At 38.8% G+C, this 21,006-nt stretch overlaps 1 protein-coding gene across 1 annotated transcript in view; it reads left to right on the top strand.

Moving 5' to 3' along the window:
* Positions 1-20,608, top strand: part of TH (tyrosine hydroxylase) — a 29,796-nt gene extending 9,188 nt beyond the window's left edge. The window contains exons 2-13 of the mRNA XM_063289343.1: positions 2,314-2,529; positions 6,436-6,610; positions 7,561-7,649; positions 9,008-9,075; positions 11,615-11,665; positions 12,226-12,371; positions 14,380-14,515; positions 14,604-14,673; positions 16,426-16,482; positions 16,943-17,038; positions 17,195-17,328; positions 20,066-20,608. Of these exons, the coding sequence (XP_063145413.1) occupies positions 2,314-2,529; positions 6,436-6,610; positions 7,561-7,649; positions 9,008-9,075; positions 11,615-11,665; positions 12,226-12,371; positions 14,380-14,515; positions 14,604-14,673; positions 16,426-16,482; positions 16,943-17,038; positions 17,195-17,328; positions 20,066-20,225 (1,398 nt within the window). The 3' untranslated portion in view covers positions 20,226-20,608. The remainder of the gene's footprint in view (positions 1-2,313; positions 2,530-6,435; positions 6,611-7,560; positions 7,650-9,007; positions 9,076-11,614; positions 11,666-12,225; positions 12,372-14,379; positions 14,516-14,603; positions 14,674-16,425; positions 16,483-16,942; positions 17,039-17,194; positions 17,329-20,065) is intronic.
* Positions 20,609-21,006: the final 398 nt, after the last annotated feature.

Genomic DNA, 21,006 nt, shown 5'->3' with positions numbered 1-21,006 from the left:
GTGTGGCTAGGTGAGCATCTTAAAAGATAGTATTTCAAATCTATGTGACACAGAAGAAAAGAAGCCTATTTCCTACGCTGTATATTTAACAGCAAGAAAATCCAGAGTACTGTTAAGTCCTCAGCAATCAGCATCAGGTAGATTTAGATAAACGGAGATGGGCTAATTTGATCATTTCTGTTCTGCTTAGTTTAGCTTCATATACATTTTCATGCTTATTCTTCCTAATATATGTAGGCAGTCAATCATTTATTGCAAGTAGTTCCACCTAATATAAAGCATTTTACATATTAGTTTCATTTTTTCATTGCATCAAGATATACTTTTCTTTCTACATGAATCTCAAATAGTAGCAGTTAGGAAAGGGGGAAACTTTTTGGTGGCGGTGGCGCAAGTAATTCCACCTAATATAAAGCATTTTAATACATTTTGAAAATGGAGTGCTTAAAAATATGGAAAAGTGCAGGACAACACTTGTCCCTTGGTCTGAGAAGTGCAAATTATGGGAGTGTGCATTACAAAGTAAACACCGCCACCACCACCAAAAAGTTTTCCCCTTTTCTAACTGCTATTGTTAGAGATTCATTAATCCTAAGCTGTTTACTGCTTTCGACAGCAACATGTTAAAGAATTTGATTGCCAATGTAGATTTTACAACCTGAAAAAATTTAATGTTCTGTATATTTCAGAAATGTTTCCAATGCATGGTTTATTACAGGGATTATTTATCTATTATAACATTTGTATCCTGCCAACTCAATATAGGCTTTTGGCAGTTCACATAAATTCACAATAATTTAAAAAACATAAAAAATATTGATACACACATATACATACATACATATACCCACATACATACATACATACTCTGTTCAATCATGTCTGATTCTCAGAGACTGCCTGGACAAGTCCCTGCAGGTTTCTTGGTAAGGGTTTTCAGAAGTGTTTTGCCCTTGCCTCCTTGCTAGGGCTGAGAAAAAGTGACTGGCCCAAGGTCCTCCAGCTAGCTTTGTGCCTAAGGCAGGACTAGAACTCATGGTCTCCCAATTTCTAGCTGATGCCTTAACCACTACATCAGACTGGCTCTCACAAATATATTAAAGCTGTGATAAAAATTATATAACCTCCCCCCAGCATCTAACTCAGCAATATTAAGAACTAAATCCTCTTTAAAACAATTCAGTCTTCACTGCCTTCCTAGAAAGCAGGAGAGAAGGTGCCATCCAAATAAAAAAAGTGGTCTTCTCCACTGTAATGGAGCATATATTGAAAACAGTTTTTTGCTCCCCATCCCTGAATATCATATGTGGGGGGGGGGGGACCCTCAGTATCCTTCATGAGGAGGCACACACTAGGTGGGTTGGCATAACTCAAAGCAGACAGTCCTGTAGGTTCCTAGGTGCCAATGTATATTTATATACATATTGGACTTTATAGGTGATGACCAGTATTTGAATTGTACTTGGAAGCCCATTGGCTACCAAGAAAGTACCTGCAACACCAATGTTATGAATCAGCTAGAATGTGGGATTCTGGACTCTGAGTCAACTGCAACTTCTTGGTAGTCTCCAAAGGCAGACCTACATAGAACAGTGGTTTTGGCTGGGGGTGATGAAAGTCTGGGGATAGTTTCCAGGGCCTCCTGCTCCAGATAGGGTGGCAACTGGCACACTAACCAAAGCTGGACAACAATCCCTCCCCAGCAGTGGCCTCCACTTGTCCATCTTAGGAGCCTAGAATGACCCCTAAGATATGAAATTGCTCCTTCAGAGGGAATACTATCCCATCCAGAGTGATAACTGCAGTCAATCAAGAATCTGATGGCTTCCTGATAAACAGCATCTCTGTCTTGCCAGGATTTAATTTCAACTTGTTCCCCCATCCCCAGTCTCTTACTGTCTCCAGACACTGAGTCAAGACATCAACAGCCTCTCTGGGCCAACTGCAGGTAGTGATGCTTACCTGCGTATCATCAGCATGTTGATAATTCTCTACCTCAAGCTGTCTCATGACATTGCCCAGTGGCTTCATGTAGATATTAAAAAGTAGGGATGAGGGTATGACTGACAAGGGTTCATATCTTCTACCCCACATCAGTGACTGAAACATCATGTATATAGGAATGAAATTGCTGAAACACAGTGCCCAACTCCCGACCTAGCATATTATCCAGAGGGATATCAGAAGGCTAATTAAATAATTATATTTGGGCTAGATGAAGCAGGACTTGGTTGATTATTCTTATTGTGGGTAGAGATGAGAACCATTTTCCATGGTTGTGTTGAATTTCCTTCTCTTGTGTTCTTTGCCCAGTCTCCACAATTCATTGGTAGACGACAGAGTCTTATTGAAGATGCCAGAAAGGAGAGAGAAGCTGCTGCAGCTGCTGCAGCTGCTGCATCAGAAGCTGCTGAATTGACTGAGACTATTGTCTTTGATGAAAAGGATGGGATAGCCTTGTTGAATCTTCTGTTCACACTCAAAGGAGGGAAGACTTCACTCCCATCTCGTGCACTCAAAGTCTTTGAGGTGAGGAGGTGATTTTGACTTTTGTGCTCAATTGGGGCAGACAACTGTTTGTGATGAGTTGGGAGGAACAAGCGTCCATACGGAACACTTTGAAGATACAGAAGTGGGGAGAGGTATGGCTATAACTTGATGGACAAAGACATTTCCCCCACCAAGTGCTGGCAACTAAAGCAATAATGCTTTTGTGTGTGTGTGTGTGTGTGTGTGTGTGTGTGTGTGTGAGAGAGAGAGAGAGAGAGAGAGAGAGATGTTATTCCAGCTTAAGATTCTGAGAATGACTTTTAAGATAAGATTTAAAATCAGAAACAATTTATGGAGCATCCAGTTCCTAAACTGCACATCCTATTTTAAGTAGCCTGCCACAGCTCTGGTAGAATTTGTCAACATTTCTTTGATTAGACTTCTGACTGGAAATATTCAGGGGTACTAATTCCTTAACAGGATTTGTTGGTTGCGTTTTGCAGTATTCACATGCTTTCCTGTTCAGCCAGCACTGGGTTTCCGAACAGATTCTTTCTAATATTGGTCAGGTCAGAAGCCAACAAATAATCACTTCCATTATAGGAAGATCATGAATAATAATAATAATAATAATAATAATAATAATAATAATGCCAGTAGCTCAGAAATTACCATTGTCTATTTTTTTTGTAACAGGCATTCCAAATGCAAAAATAATTATAGAGCACAGGTTTAAGTGGGAAACTGTTTAACCAAACTGAAAAGAAAATTGAAGTACTAAAATGTGAGCTCAATATCTTTAAGGAAAACATAACTAATCCAGAAACGGAGAGAATATAGTTGCTGTTTCCATAATTCCTATGAAAAGATCAGAAATGTTGCAGAAAGTACATTTGATATGGCCAAAAGGTAATTTGTTATGGAAGATTCCTGTCTCTCAGTATGTATTTGTATAATTGAACTGTGTTTGTGTATCTGTGTGTGTGTGTGCATACACAGATGTGCATGAAGATTATTTCAGAGTCACTTGACTAAGATTAATAATAACCCTCCAAAAGAGATTTGATTTTGTAACAGTTTGTGAGACTAAAGAACATTTCTCTAAAGGGCATTGAGATCCTTCAAGAGAGGTTTTCAGAGCTGAAAAGCTCTCTTGGTTGATCATGAAGAGGTGCATAAGGAAAGTAAAAACCAATGCACACCAGACTTCCACAGTGAAAGATTCATTTCTCCGATCCCTCTGGCACTGCAGGTACAAGATATGAAAACAGACGGGTGTAATGACATTTGCCTGTTGATGAAAAAGGCAGTGGGCAGGCTGGTTTCCCTCTGCTGTTTTACATTACATACAGCTAGAGCAACGGTAATGCAATCAGATCTGTCAGATTAATGCTGAGGTATTGATCGTTCTACATCCCATGTTCAAACGATGTATCTACAAAACATGGAGCTAAATTGAATTAATTCGTGACATTGCTTTCTGTTCCCTTGGTCTATCTCTGATTAAGTAAAAATGGCAGCCTTTCCCCTACTGAATCTCCAAGGAGGAGATAATTTAAGTCTTGAAGAAGCAAAAGCCCTGTTATTAGATATGGGAGTACAAGCAGGAATTTTGCATGAATGAGAACATTTGGCATCACTGAAATGTAATATCTGTGGCAGAAGCAGGCAGACTTCATATTCTGATACACCAGTTAGAGCTGAATTCAGGACAGAGGCTCATGTAGGAAGGGATATGTTAAGAATTAAGGAATTTGGTGAGCTATACTCAATCCAGGCATTTGTAATCAATAAAGAGAACCAAGTTCATAAATCTTTTCACACAAGTCAAGCCTGATTTCACCCTAGGTATCTTTTGTCAACAGCCTGGGGATTACTTTGCGGGGGTGTGTGTGTGTGAATGTTAGATAATTGGAAGTTAGAATTACCATTCTAACCAAAGAACTATCAATAAATCATGCTCTGTCTATTCTGATCTATAGACTTTCAGGAGTGAAAAACAGGAAATAAGAAAGCTTACTTATTTCCTTATCCATTTTACCCAGAGGTTAATCTTAGTCTTAATGAAGATTTTTGGATGAGAAGATTGTAGATCTGGTTGTGGGGCTATTTAACCTTTTTCCTTCCTTCCAGTGTGCTTCTCCTGGAAAATGATGCTTATACAGGAGTGATACTTACACAGCTGAGGGGTTCAAATCAGAAGTTCCAGAAGAAATTTGTCTCTGAAGTCAAAGCACTTCTCTTGACATTTTGCATTCAGCACCTTGGCCAGAGCATAGTGCTGAGGCTATTCAAAAACTGTAGGGAAAATGTTGCAGCTGTCTTGAAAATATCCAGACTTTAATTCATCTTGACATGTTTGTAATGATGTGATATAATTGAATTAATAGTGTATTAATAAAACTAGTATCATTGCACTATGTGATGTAACAGTAAGTATCATTCATAACCATTCAATAGCTTTGGCTATTCTCAAGCTCCGTCACCAACGTTACAAGAATCCTTTGCCTAGCACGTCTGTATTGTCTTATAGCACAACTAGGGTAGTGGTGGGCTAAAGCTACTGAGGGTGTTTCATGGCAGAACTGCACTTTAAACTGGACCTTTCTAGCATATAGCTTCTAGTTGTCATGAAACAATAGGTTGCACAAATGATGAATCTGTTGACTGAAAGCACTTTCCTGCTATTTTCTCCTTCTGCAGAAGAGTGTGATAGAACCATAGTATATTAAGAATTGGAACATTCCTCAAAAGTGGTCTGATTGAGTCTAAGTACAGTATTTCAGGCAGATGACTGGCCAGGATTTATTTATGTGTGTGTACAGGTAGTCCTTGCTTACTGACTGCAGTTGTGACAGACAACTCCATTGCTATGTGATGCGGTTGTAAAGTGAAATGTCACATGACCGTGCCCAATTTATGATATCAGTTCCAGCTGCAGTTGTAGTTCAATCCCATGCAATCGTTAAGCACGATGTCATGTGACCATGACTTGTGGTTCCTGCCGGCTTCCCCATTGACTTTGCTTGTCAGAAGCTGGCTGTGAAGCTCTCAAATGGCGATCACGTGACCTGGGAGGCCGTGACTGTCATAAATGTGCACCAGTTGCCAAGAGCCCAAATCATGATCACATGACTGCAGGGATGCTGCAACAGCCATAACTTCAAGGATCGGTCATAAATCTCCTTTTCCAGTGCCATTGTAACTTGGAATTGTCACTGAACGAGCAGTTGGTAAGCAAGGACTACCTGTAATGAAGGAGAGCCACCACTTCCTACAATTGTCTGCTCCACTGTACAGCAGCTCTATCATTTTGAAATTTCTCTAAATATTTAGCCAAAATACACTTCTTTGATATTCCCACCCATTGGATGTAGCCCTGTTTTATAGATTAAGAACAGGTGTGTCTGCTTCATCTTCTATGGGACAGATTTCAGAATAATAATAAGCCACTCAACTCCCAGCAAGTCTCCCAGTGACTTTTTGAAGGCAGTTGCTCTGTCTCTCTTCGATCTTTTCTTCTCCAAACTAAGCTGAAAGGATTTGGGGGACTCATGCAAAATCACTGGGTGGCTTTGGGCCAATCTCTTTCAGCCAGCCTACCTCAAAATGTTGCTGCTACAGGATAAAATCAAGGGAGATTTCCATGCAGGCCTCTTTGAGCTTTTGGAGTTTTGTTAAATGTTATGGCCCATTATGTTTATGGCCATTATAAGGAAGCACTGGGCAAATGTCTGCATGCCTTAATGATCAGTGGATAATAAAGGGGAATCCATCCATCCATCCATCCATCCATCCATCCATCCATCCATCTATGGAAATAGCCAGTTTACTGAAAGTTTTTTTGCTTTTGTTTTTAATGCAATGTTCATTCCTTGTTTTATCTGGGAGGAAATCCCCTTATTTTCTTCTCAGTTACTGTTTTCCTTCTCTCTGTCTCTAAAGACCTTTGAAGCCAAAATTCATCATTTGGAAACAAGGCCCTGTAAGAAAGTGCAAGAGGGTTCTTCTGACCTGGAATACTTCGTGAGATGTGAACTCCATTGCTCTGCGCTGAGCACTCTCATCAGTTCCCTTAAAAGGGTGTCAGAAGATGTAAAGAGCACAAAAGAAGCTAAGTGTAAGAAGGACTTTGTAGCTTAGATAGTGCATTGGGAGCAGGGGATGTTTCATAGATCACTTTTCAGGTGTTTGCCTTATTGTAATCTTCTGATTATTTAGCAAAACTTTAAGAAATATATACATCTATTTTCTTCAAGGGTTGCCTAATTTTCCACATACATTTCTGGGCATGTGAATTTAACTGGTAAATCTTGTTAATTCCACGGAGATTCAAAGGACTGCATCCCTGATCTCACAGAACATCCTGAATGATGGTAACTCTGTTAACTCCCAAAACTGCATGGCCATGGCTGTGCTGGCTGGGATTATGAGATTTGAAGTCAAAGGCATATGGATAGCCCCAAGTTGGGGAGGGCTATTTTTATTTATTTCTTTATATTTCAGATTTCATCACTGCCCGTCTCACTCTGGGCGGTTTACAATAAAACTAGATCATCCAATACTGACCTGTGCTGATGGATTGGAGTGGTCAAAGCCCACCATTTCCAGTCTGCTTTCTGGTTGGCAGATGACAAAAGCCCAAATCAGAGCTTCTGTGTGATCTGATTTCCCAGTTCTATTGTGTCTAAGGGTGCCCATACTTATCCTAGGCTTATTCCACTGGAGTTTCTTCATTTTAATCAATAAAAACTTTGGTCCTTTCACCTAGAGATCTGTCTCTGATCTACATTCCAGTAAAGGAATGGGGATAAAAGAGGATTATAGAATTACATATAGTTATTATGTTATGCTAAAGGAGATATTACCACTAATAGCAGATAAATCCAGTAAAATGGAATACTGATATTAACAGAAGCAACTATTTTGTGTTTCTGCTCTTGCTCTTCTTAGATAACATTCAAAACTCCCCCACCACCAGTCCCATCTTATCCTGCTAAGATCATTCTGTGGCCTTTGCATTAACCAGTCTCTTCTGAAATTTCACCTTACTTCCTCTTTGAATTTCAGTTCATTGGTTTCCAAGAAAAATTTCGGAGTTAGATCTATGTCACCATTTAGTCACCAAATTTGACCCTGATTTGGATCTGGATCACCCAGTAAGTAAACAACTTTGCTTTCATGCATCTTCTTCCTTGAAACATGCTTTAGTTCACTGTCTGAGCCTATTTTAATTATTTCTTTGGGAGGATAATCTAAATGTTCTATTTTATGAGATAAGAAATTGTCATTCTTATTGATCTCAACAATCCAGTTTAAGTAAGTGTAAAGTGATTCAAATTGGGGAAAAATCCTAATTTCACATATACACTGATGGGATCTGAACTGTCTCCCTTGAGGTCATGACATGTTTGTGACAAATGTAAAAAGGCAAATTCTATGCTAGGGAGCAATAGCAAAGGGACTGAAAATAAAACTGCCAGTATTGTAATGTCTTTACATAGATGGCACCTCGTCCCTGGATTCCCTTGTGTCAATTCTAGTAGGCACAGTTGAAAAAGTACAAAAGAGGTAAACCAAAGTGATCGGTAAACTTTGACACCTTCCCTATGAGAAAAGTCTAGAATATTTTGGACATTTTGCTTTGAAAACTGGCAACTAAGCAGAACATAATTGAGATACATAAAATCATGCATGAGATGGAGAAATTAGATAGGTGTTTTTCCCCCTTTTTCAAAACAAGGGGTTTTCAAGTTATTGGGGGAACTTAGTGTACTTGATTGGAAGGAGATTTATAACAGACAAAAGCAAGCAGTGCATAATTAGCCCATGGAATTCAATATCACAAGACATGATGATAGCCACTAACTTGGGTGGCTTTAAAAGGTAGTTCGACAAATTCATGGACGACATCATAGTCTCTTGTTCCTAAAGATTTAGTGTTATCTCCAACTTAGGAACATAATGACTCTAAATGCAGGGGAACAGTGGTGAAAGAGGGATCTGTTTCATTTTCCTGCTTGCAAGCACTTCAGAGGTACCTGGTTGGCCACAATGAGAAACAAAATTTTGGGCTAAAATGGGCATTGGCTTGATCAGCAGGTTTATTTTTATATTTTTATGTTTATCGTATTTCTAGCTAAAATATTGATTTTATTTCTTTTTGTTTAACATACTGCTTACCTTCTTTTAATGGCTGTGGTCTTGAACTCAAGACAACAGATTGAAAGCCTAGATGAATAATCCATATTCATTCTTTCAGGGCCCATGCATTAATGTATTGTATGTGCCATACATTAAAGTATTTCTCACGAAGGACACTGGATCAGTTCTAAAAATAAATGTGCTTTAATACAAAGCACGTGAAATACACTCTTGCAAGAACAGACAAGAACACAAACCCCACAGGGCTGAACTCTTGGTTCTTCATCTTGAACAACCTTTAATAAGAAGTGGGCATTGTCATCAGTAATACTGTTCAGTGCAAAACTGAGATAATCTTTTTCTTTTCTCCAAGGGATTCTCTGACCAAGCATATCGTGAGCGAAGGAAAATGATTGCTGAAATTGCTTTCCACTATAAGCAGTAAGATTTGCCACATTGCCTACTCTTACCTATGGACACCTCTAAACATAGTTTTACTTTCCCCCCCCCCTCTCCAGCTACATCACTTCTTCTCTTTTACACTCTTCCATCCTGCTTCCAGTGTTCCATGTTTCCCAGCTCTGTGACACTATTTCTGTCAATCAATTCACACATTCAAACTTGAATCAAATTACTGCAACTAATCCTGCAAATTTGAATTAAGAGTGTTAGTTACTTTCTTCCCAGCTGAAAAAAATTCAGATTTGTAGCTAAATTTACCTGGAATGAAATAAATCAACTTCTTTCTGAAAATTCAATAAATGTGTAAGAATAATCTGGTCATAGATTGCATTTGTAATTTTAAACTGAGATGTGTTTTTTACATTCACTTTTGCTTTTTGTTCAATATGTCTTCTGAACAATTATTTTCCCAGCGTTTTAATTGAGTATTTATCCAGTCATCTACTGATCTACCAACCTTTCCAAACCATGAGCCTTCTGTAAGTCTTCCGTAATTCTTAGTCAGCATTACCAACAGCAGTTATGGTAATAGGAGTTGTTGGGGAACACATTTCACAAAAGCATCACATTGGGGAAATCTTTATAAAAGCTGGATTTATTGCAACAAATCCAGAGATCACATTAGAGTCTAAGCAGGGGACTAAGGTTCTTCAGTGATGTGATTTGGTTTAATTATGTGCAATGGTGTAGGTAGATGAGTTTTAGAACTGGGCAACTGGTAATAAGATAGGCCATATTCCAAAGAGTTCTTATAGGCACACATAAGTCAGTTCTGTACCTTATCATCCCCCTCCCCGGCAATTCTTCTGGGAGCATCTCTTCATTCTTCACTGCACGCCATGTTTGAAGTTCTGTAGTGTTGTAGATTCATGAACAATGATTCAGGTATAACCCAGAATGAATCAAAAGACCCATAACATGTAATAGATTTCATTGCATGGTTCTTTGGAACATAGTCTGTATCTTCAGCATTACATTTGAAATCATGATAAGCATAAGATTCTGCTAAAGTCAATATCATTGATTTAGAATCTTAGTGATAATAAATCAACCAGCACTTTGGTCTGAATGCATCAAGGCTTAGTACAGTTATATTTGGTTAACCTAGATGTTCCTACTATCTGAATGATGTAGGTTAGTCTGTTTGATGTGGGTTTAAAAATCCTGTATGTTTTTTGCACTGTTATTAGTTTTTATTTTTATATATTCATACACACAATGTTTATGCTTCTAAACTTACGTTCACAGTCATGATGATTCAAACCATCCTTTTAAAAATAAGTTTCAAAGGGTGTCCCATCTGTCTAAGACCTGGGTTCCCAGCGCAGCTCCTAGGATTTGCCTGCCAATACCTCTTTTGGTGGCTGCCAACCTCCCTATTCTACCTAGTTTTATTTTATTTTATTTTTAATGTTCTTTTAATTAAAAAAGAAGAAGGGGTAGCTAGCAGATTGTAAAATAAAGCACCAGCCTCAAGCAAACCTTGTGTTTCATCAGTGCCTCTGGGCTCCACTTAAAGAGGTGTGCAGCATTCAGATCCAAAGTGAGAAAGATGCTTTGGATCTGCTATGGGTGCACTTGTGATAGCCCTTAGTGGGTGCTTCGGAAAAGCTGTATATTTGTTGCAGCTTTGCAGTGCCAAGAAAGTGCATATTTGAGGAACTTTAACAGAGATTTGGATCACAAAATATTGTGATCCACAATATTTGGGGTGGGGGTGTCAAATGTGTATTTTTTGGGACAATACATCTACCAAGAAAGCACAAGAAAAGGTGCAGCTTCTTTAATGAACTATTGACAGATACAGCAGGCACACCCATGCTGGTTCTGAAGTAGCTCTTTCATTTGGATCCAAATACTGAATACCTTCACCCTAGGGGCATTCTTAGAAAAAGAAAAAAATAGGTAACTGCAGCCTGGTGTTTTCCTTCTGAATTGTGAGTGGCTTGGAAACAGCCATGTCCACAATGATTGCCATGATCTCAAAATCCCAAGTGGGTCCATTGGCCCAAAACACTGAGGATTGAACAGATAAAGCTTGGTCTACCATGTAAATGAGTACTCATATTTACAGTAACCATATTTTCTCAGAAAAAATAAAGGACAAATCTGAAAAAAGGGCAAATCTGAAAGAGGTTCATAATGATAAAAAAAGTTTATGTTTATAACTTCGCTTTACAAAGGAAAATTCAAGAGGAAAACCAAGAAAACAAATAGTTAAATAAATCTAAAGGGCAGCTTTCTGAAATAAAGGACTGTCCTTTATAATAAAGGATGTATGGTCACTCATATTAGATCTGAGCTAAGTATTTTTTATTCATTGATTAGTTTTGTGTTTCTAGCTATCATATATCTCTTATGTTTAAATCAAGTTTTGTCATTTAGATTATGGTAACTCTGTGCCACATTTCAGGCATGACTGGGTAAGGATCAGACTTAGTTAAACATTGCAAGGTTGGTCTGTTCTATTTGCTATATTGTTGTTTTTGTTTAGCTGCTCCTTGTATTCCTTTAATAGTGGAGACCCAATTCCTCGAGTTGAATACACAGCAGAGGAGATTACCACTTGGTAAGTGTGAAGGAACATTTCCTAGACCTTTTCTTAGATCCTTCCAGAAAAGTCAAATTACATTTTCTAGTAGGGTATCTGCCCCACCATTTCCATCTGAATTCTTAAGGTATCAGTTGACTCATAGTCACTCTGGGTCAGAATAAGACTTTTCCCCCAGGCATCTGCACTTGTATTTTACACATGTTTTTAAACATCACATATTGTTCTAGTTTGGTGTAGTGGTTAAGGCACCAGGCTAGAAACTGGGAGACTGTGAGTTCTAGTCCCACCTTAGGCACAAAGCCAGATGGGTGACCTTGGGCCAGACACTCTATCTCAGCCCTAGGAAAGAGGCAATGGCAAACTACTTCTGAAATCTCACCAAGAAAATCACAGGGGTGTGTCCAGGCAGTCTCCAGGAGTCAAGACTGACTCAAAGGCACACACACACACACACACACACACACACAAATGTTCTGACCAACTTAATCCTAAAGAAATTGCTAGGATTCTAAGGTAACTATCTTTCTCCATGCAAATACTCTGAAACGGTATCAATGTTACCTATTCTTTTGAAGGAGGGAAGTATATAGTACACTGAAGAGTCTTTATCCTACTCATGCCTGCAAAGAACACCTGGATGCATTCCTTTTACTGGAAAGGTATAGCGGCTACAGTGAAAACAACATCCCACAACTGGAGGATGTCTCCCACTTCCTGAAAGGTAAGTATGTGGTCACATTCAGAGAACTAGTGCATTTTTATGATGTTAACCCTGATTGAAGCTTTGCATCTCTGTGGTTTAGAAGATTTGCTGCCCAATGTCAACAGTACTTCTAGGGCCTCTAGGGGGCTTCCAAAAGGTTGAAGGGGCCTTGTTGTCTGCAAGTCAGAAAGGGCCGATCCCTGATCTAGACATATAGGACCACATTTAAAACTCAGAAGCCCTGTCCCCTGGATCCAGAGAGGGGTGACTGGAGAACAACATGGCAAAACCTGGGAAATTTTTGCAGATAAAAATATCTATATACATTTTGACTTCAACTTTTTATCAGGACAAAATCTATAAGACAATATAAAACACTGTTCTTTAAATCATCATCACATTCTTTATATTTTATTCGTTACACAAAATAAGCATTAAATTTAAGTCTTGCACTCAGAATAAATTGCCCTAGAATGTTCTACATCACCTCCTTGGCCAGGTAGAGAAAACAGTTTGCCAAGGTTTGGCAAAGTTCACTGTTTATAAAAACATCAAAAGATAATTATGGTCTCTGCAAGAGGGAGTTCAATAGGAAGCCTCCAAGGTGCTCTGCAGAAGATGCTGAATAGAGGAGAGCATCCATGAGGCTATTGTCCATGCAAAGGAAAAGGATGCTTGAGGAATCCATTATTTGTACATTCTGAGAAGAATTAATCTACTCTGCCTCTTCTGGACTAATGTATGGATCAAAACAATTATACACTGGAATTTAGCATTTCTGCAAATTTTTGTAATGCAGATTTTGCTCAAGAAGTCCTACCTAAATAGGTGATTAAAACTGTACTTTAGAAGGAAATGTAGAAATCTGTTCTTTAAAAGATAAACATTAAGGCTATAATCCTTAATACTTTTGTGGTGACCCAAATCACCATAAGTCCAAGCAGACATTACAGGATTCCATTCTTAGAAATACACTTTCCAATAATAATATAGATATGGAATGAATAGACTTCTAAAATAATATGTGCAAGATTAATGTAGACTAGAAAAAGACTAATCTGGCCATCCCCAGTCAAGAGATCTTCTAGATAGTAACCAAACCGATCTCATTTCAAAGATGATACCTGCAGGAGATCAGTGGCTCCTGCAGATCCTAAAGATTTCAAGAGCTTGCTGGGCTGAAGAGATTATTACAGAAAGGTCTACATTTTCCTAGAAACGATTGTTCAAAAATCAGAAACCTGCACTTAACAACATAACTTGGATCACTTGCAAAGACAGCAAATATTCAGACCATTTTACAGAAATAACTTAAAAACAGACTCACAGGAAATTTGCATGGTAGATGCAAGTATTCTTTTGTAAAATGAAACAATAATAATTCTACATTAAAAAAAGAGAATTATATAAAATACATGAGAATGTATTCATAAGTGCATTGATTACAGACATGATATCAAATTGTATGATCTGTTCCATATTTTAAAAAATGGACAAGCCAGGGCTTATGCTTGTTCATTTCTGTGTAGGTTGAGATATTCAATAAGTTCATCCTGAAAGTACTTATGAATAGTTGGTTGTTTTGTTTTAAAGCTGGGGCCAGTTGCACAGCTTCATAAAACTCAGCTCTGGATGTACCTGAGCAGCCACAGCGTGACACACAGAGCACAGTACTAAATAGTAGGGCCCTTCATGCTTTGAAAATGATTAAGAAGAAATGTTTCAACACCCATTACCCTCTGGTATCCCCTAAAGCAGCTTGACTATTTTCAGGCTTCTTTGAGAGCCTGCCCGCCCCCCTTGAAAAAAATTGTGGCTTTTTTAAAGAATCAAATCATTAAAGTTAATGCGACCTTTAAAGCAGCCACAACTTTTTTTTAGACCTTGCGCAAGATCCAGAGCACTTCTCCCAAATCATGTCTGAAGCATGAACAGCTCTGTTTTGATAAGACCCAGTACAGCTCTTAATATTCATCCTTTCTTAAATGATACAGCCGAAAATGAAAGATGGTTTGGATTGTTTCAGAAAGAACTGGGTTCCAACTCCGACCAGTAGCTGGCCTTCTCTCAGCCCGGGACTTCTTAGCCAGTTTAGCCTTCAGGGTGTTTCAGTGCACGCAGTACATCCGCCATGCTTCTTCTCCCATGCACTCTCCAGAGCCGTGAGTACTGCCTCATAGAACTGGCTTCTTTAGTGCCTGGCTTGCTGCTTCAGAGTCAGAGGAGAACTGGCTGTTTTTCTTTCCAAAGGGACTGCTGCCATGAACTTCTGGGACATGTACCAATGTTGGCCGACAAGACATTTGCACAGTTCTCTCAGGTGAGCAAAAGGTGGATCACCTTGTACTGAAGGTACACCCTCTTCTTTGCTGGAAAACCACTACAGCAGCCATTGGTCATGCTGGCTGGGGTGATGGAAGTTGAAAAACAACTCAACCAGAAGCACTCCCAGACCAAAGGAGCGCCCTTCTATAAAATGACTTTTTCAGCAGCCAAAATACATAAGGGACACAGCATTGTCAAAGAAGGATTTTCAGATTGTTTTTTCCATGGTGAGGTTGGTTTCAGGGGATTTTGTTTTTTACTCTTAACTAGTGGGTTAAGCCTAGGTGAGGTTTAATGCACCTACTACCTTTCATTTCTCATACTGAAAGGCTATTTTTAAAAAAGGCACTTTGGGCCTCTGATTGCCCATCAACTCCTTTTCAATGACAGTATTCTTGAGAAATGGTTGTTCATTTAAATGCCTACCCAAATGGATAAGCTATCGCCTCCTGTGGCAAGACTGGGCAACCCATAGGCCACATGTATCTCCTGGCACCTAATGTGTGCCCCCCCTCATGCCTGCCAACTTATTGTTGAATGTCAGTGTCAAAATGAGCAAATTTTGTTATGGTTTTCAAGTTCTTCCCCCACCAGAATTTTAGTATTATAGCCACTCAAATGGTTCCAAATAGCTGATTTTCCAGCTGATTTCAGGTGAAAGGGAGCTGTTTTTCGGGATTTTAAGGATGGGGGAGGGGATAAAACGTCTCTAGGAAGTAAGCTGCTCCCATCCACCTCCATAACTCCTGTGCCAAAAAATGGTGCAACATCAACTTTGAAAATAATGATTTGGGGCATGGACAAGATTGAGAGTGGAGATGGCACTCCATTCCCATTTCTACTAAGCACCCACTCTACCCCAGAGAAGAGTGCTAATAGTCCCCCCCTCCTGTTGTAGGGGATATCACTACATCACCAATGGCCTCATGGGATTTCTGGAAGCTCGGAAGGCAGAGCTGTGCCCTCAAATGTTACCTACTTCTTTCCTAAACATCCCCTGAGTAGGTTTTTTTCTTCATGCTTAGTCAAAATCTCCTTTCTTACCATTTCTACCCATTTGTTTTCATCCAACAACAGAAAATGAATCTGCTCTATCTGCTGCAAGTGTTCCCTTCATTGGATGGACTCCAATTTGTATTTTTAAAAAATGTGGTGCCCATATTAAAGCCACATGAATGCAACCAGAGCAACCCAAATAGAATCTTAGCACTCCAAAGAGATTCCTAAATGTCAAAATAGAGATAACAATTACAGGAATTGTAAAAATGAATACAGTTTGGCATATATGCAGTAGAATACCTCTAAATAACCTATTTCAAGTTTGGAAGCAGGCCAATCAGGTATGGAATCCTGTCTGCATTTAGATTACATCAATTTATAGACTTTCCATGAGTTAATATCAATAGATGATGGGCTTTTACAAATATGGTTTAAACAAGAACTCATCAATTAGGTTGTAGCACAGCCAGCTGTTTCCTGACCAGCCATGGTCATAATTTCCTAGCCAGGGTACAGGAAGACTGCCTCCCTATAATTAGAAGCCATTTGCCAGTCTGGCTGTGATTTATGGGACTTTTACTATATCTTTGGAGAGGATGAGGTTGGAAAGTTATAATATGCAGAGTTTTGACCTGATCTTCTGGTACCCATTGTGTGATCCATAAAATTTGAGCTGGGCCCACAAAACATATAATGGTCAGGGGAAAAAACACATAATAACTCATGATAGTTTTCCTTTTGCTCCTAGGACATTGGACTTGCATCTTTGGGGGCAACTGATGAGGAGATTGAAAAACTTGCAACAGTAAGTCCTTAGTTCTAGAATACACAGATAGAGATATAATTGCTTGTTAGATTCTGCTCAACATATATGTCTTGATTTTAAGTGCTGATATTAAATGCCTTTGGCTACGCTAGTCAGGAATTCTGGTCATTGTAGCCAATACAGCTGGGAGGGCCCAGATTGGAAAAGAAAAATCTGATATAGGTTTTCATTATAAGGACTGGCAGATACCAGAAGTTAGTATTATTAGTAGAACATTCTAAAACTCCAACATAAACATGACAAATAGAAAACAAAGACTGACTTCTAGGAACAAAGAAAAATGCATTTTCCCCAGAAAAGCCTCTAGTTAACTTCCCAAATGCAATGCAAAAAAGAACAGATGCCATAAAAATTCCAAACGTATCTGTCTAATTTAGATGAGAATATCCTAACCATTTTGAATCACTGGTTTTCTTTTCAATCTCACTTTTCTCTGCAGCTTTATTGGTTCACGGTGGAGTTTGGGCTCTGCAAGCAAAATGGAACCATTAAAGCCTATGGAGCTGGCCTCCTCTCTTCCTATGGAGAGCTAATAGTAAGTGAGGCCCTCATCCACCTCTGTCCAGCTAAATTAAAGAGTACAGTGCCTCTTCTGAGCTTGGGTGATCCTATTCTGCTGATCAGTTACTCTGGCTGCAGTAATCACATTCCAGGGTTCTCCTGCTTTCTCTTCCTTCCCTCTTTCATTTAGCACTCTTTGTCAGATGAACCTGAACTACGGGACTTTGACCCAGATGCTACCGCTGTGCAGCCCTATCAGGATCAGACCTATCAGCCTGTGTATTTCATATCAGAGAGCTTTAATGATGCCAAGGCTAAACTCAGGTAAGGTTCGTGATTGGCCATATCACTAGAGAGTGGGGATCCATCTGTCTAGTTTCACCAGTGTTGAGTTCTGGTTGCTGCAGATAATTTATGAATGATTTCCTTCTTAACCAAATAATTAGATGAAGACTTTCCTCCCGACAAAAATCTTTAAAAGGATGTTTTTAGTGTTGCTTGTTAAAATGAAATCTAAATTACAGCATCACTAAACATGGAGTAAATAGAATTTAATCTGCCACATATACATGCATTTAGGAATGATTGGTTAGTTTAGTTCCTTGTTAATTTATTTTTACTGCCACTCACTTTTCCATCGAACAATACAATCAAACAAATATAAATGAACTAGAACACCTTTCTCAACTTTTTGACCCTGGAGGAACCCTTGAAATATTTGTCAGGCCTCGGGGAACCCCTGCACATTCAGGCTCAAATATAGGCCAGAGGTTACAAAGTTATTCTATTTGTTTCATGGCTAGGCCTGTATATTTGCATTAACAGTGTTCTTAAACTGAAAATAAAGAATGAAACTTACCTGTTTAATGTGAAGTTGCCTGAATTTGAAATATTTTTTTTAAATAAAACATGATCTCCCAGGGAACCCCTAGTGACCTCTTGTGAAACCCTAGGTTTCCATGGAACCCTGGCTGAGAAACCCTGAACTAGAACCTTAAAACATAAAGTAAATACTGTATATGCATAAACATTAAAAAGACCTTAAAATATTTGCAACAATGGTATCCATCACATGTTTGTTCCATTCAGTAGCACTTACAGGTATGCTTGCATAAGATTGTAATTAATCACTTCCCCAAAGAGAAATGTTCTTTCCAATTGGGCTGAAATAACTTCTGGGTCCACTTACAGTAGAGACAGCTGATGAGAGGACCCTAGAAATATCTGACCAGTGAGTGAAGACTTGAATGGCCCTGATGGCAAAATAGGTGTTTAAGAAATCATTGAAATTAGGCAACTGTATTATGGATCACTGTAATGATATGATCTTCTAGATATTCAAACTTTTACAATACAGTTATCACTATCAGCAAATGGTCATTCATCAGGGATGGTTGCTGGTTACATTATAATGCGGTCACAGAACTGGACTGCAATAATGTGAATGATCACTGGATTACAGCAAAGAGTTACAGAAAACTCTTCGTTGCCATCTAGTTAACATCTTTTTTCTTCTTCTTCAATCCTCATTCTGGTATCCCCACTGACCAGGGTTTCTATGGGATTGCATCTGTCCAAATAAAACACTTTTCTCAAAAGGTTCAGTGGAACTTGCTGTTAAGTAGGTTGCTATTGCAAATTATACATTGAATCTCATTAAAGGTCCAAGGAAGTTTATGTTAGGGAAGAAATGTGATATGTGGAGTGTGGAAAGTGATATGTGGAAAGTGATATTCCATATATTCTCATTTCCACCCATATTTTTAAAAGTTGGGGGTGAGAAGTGTATATAAGTGAAATATATGGGCATGAGGGAACTCAAATGGGCTATAATTGCACACGCTAGCCTGTAAGATGTAGTATGTGCCTTATAGCCTCTCTCTTCCTTAATTTTAACTGGTGAAGGGTCACCATAACTGGAGCCAGATTTTCACAAACTATTCCCATTGTTTCTTCTCAAGGGAATATTTGCACATAGCATCCAAAGATAAATCTAAATATCAGTAGGAACTAGTGCTCAAAGGCATTCACATGCTGTAGTAACAGAAGAGAAGGGATTAGCATTCGCCTGGGCATTTTGGGCAACTTAATGTGATTTCCCAGTAAAGGCCACTAGATGGAGCCATAACATAAATAATATGGAATGACTAGATTCCTCTAGAGATTCCTTCTTGCCTCATTAGGTTCTGTGGGCTACAACTCTTAACAGTGATAGATAAAGCTCCACCTGATAAGGGGGAAGGGGGAAAGGGTATATCATATCATCTCAACTAAAACATGTTTTTTCACAATAAGGGCGATTGCAACTATATGTATGTGGGCAATTGGCAGAGAAAGTTTTCCAGCTTAGCATGGTCACTTAATTTTTAACTTGGGTGTGTGTGATTTAAAAGTCTGCACCTGCTTAGCTTCCAGCTCATAGCCTTTTTGCTATTTACACTTAGTTTCATACCCTTCATCAGTTCAGTGGCTTCCATCCCTGGTCACATAACGGCCAGCTACTTTTGACTGTAGCTTTTGGCTCTATTCAAATATATTACAGTCAGAGATGATACTGGTTGACCTTCAGCAAACAAGGGACCTGTTGCCTGTTTAAATTACCAAAGCATAATGTGGATTAAAAAAACAACAACTGTGCTATAATCAAAAGAGGTAGACAGGAATAAAAACACGTGTAATGCAATTTATTGAAAGAAAAATGGACAGTTTCTATTTTATATACAGTATGGAGGAGATATCAGCTTGCTTAGAATGTATTTATATTTAGGCAAAGCACAGGGATGGGTTTAGTTGAATCTTGTATATTTTTAGACTAAAAATTGAATTTAGTTGAACCTTATATATCTTTCGGACAATATTTACCCTTTGTTCCCAGATTAATTCCCATAATCCTTGCCAGCATTATACAGAGCTGCCATAATCCTAGACAGTCAATAGCCATATTCTCCACGGTCTAAGGAAAGCTGGTTTACACCATATGCCTTTCACTGCTTCCTTATCTCTTAATACTGCAGTAGCCCACCTATGTTACCGTCTTTGATGCTTGTCGTCTCCCTTTCAGGGTTTATGCAGCACATATCAAGCGACCTTTTTCTGTGAAATATGATCCTTACACATACAGTATTGAGCTCTTGGACAACCCACAGAAGATCTGTCACTCCCTGGCAAATGTGCGTGACGAGCTCCACTCATTAATTGATGCACTCAGTATTATCAGCTAACACAAGATTTAGATGACCCTGTTTCTCCAAGCCAGTGTCTTTTTCTGTAACTGCAAAATTGGTTTCCTGCCATGGCTACTCTTCACTGCACTGTTGGACCAACAACTTCACTATGATTTCCTTTAGGGCTTTGTGTTGCTGCCTCTTGCCACAACAATAACTATGGTTTGAATTGTGCCCCACATGCCATGGTGTGGAGGCATTTTAGTGACAAGCTTGGTTGAAGAAAGGGAAGGAAATGAAGTTTAAGAGCTTAATCCTGAGTCCCTTAAGTGTTTTTTACTAGTAGCAAGGGAAAATACTATAACAAATAATTGCACAATACACTATAAATGCCCCTTTAAAGAAAAAGAAACGCCATGTGTTCCCAAAACATCAGGTATTCCCCCAAAGTTCTATTTTTTAAATTATTTAAAATATTAGAGATAAGCACAGAACAATCCAAGTAAGTTTTTACACTACCAGGTTCAAACCAGTTTAACTCCCCACTCCTGAATCTTGCTCAGTTCTGCCCCCCTGGAAACTAGAAGAACAACACCCAGATCAAAAGAGAAAAAGAGGGAGAGGTTTGAATTTTTGTGTCTCTGAGGAAGGCTTCCATTAAATATGTTGGACAATTTACTGTTTATTATGTTCTCCATATTTTTTTCTTTTTCTTTTTTTCCCTCCTATAATTTTGCAATATCTTCTATGACTTTTTTTTTCCCAGAAAGACCAAACATTCCTTTAGTAACTCTCTGTTATGGCCAGAATCCTCCCAGCCCTTTTGCTTAAATGATTT

This window comes from Candoia aspera, chromosome 1 (genome assembly GCF_035149785.1).
Source record: "Candoia aspera isolate rCanAsp1 chromosome 1, rCanAsp1.hap2, whole genome shotgun sequence".
Taxonomy (NCBI): domain Eukaryota; kingdom Metazoa; phylum Chordata; class Lepidosauria; order Squamata; family Boidae; genus Candoia; species Candoia aspera.
The sequence above is the reverse complement of the archived record's forward strand: the minus strand, read 5'-3'. Positions and strand labels throughout refer to the sequence as shown.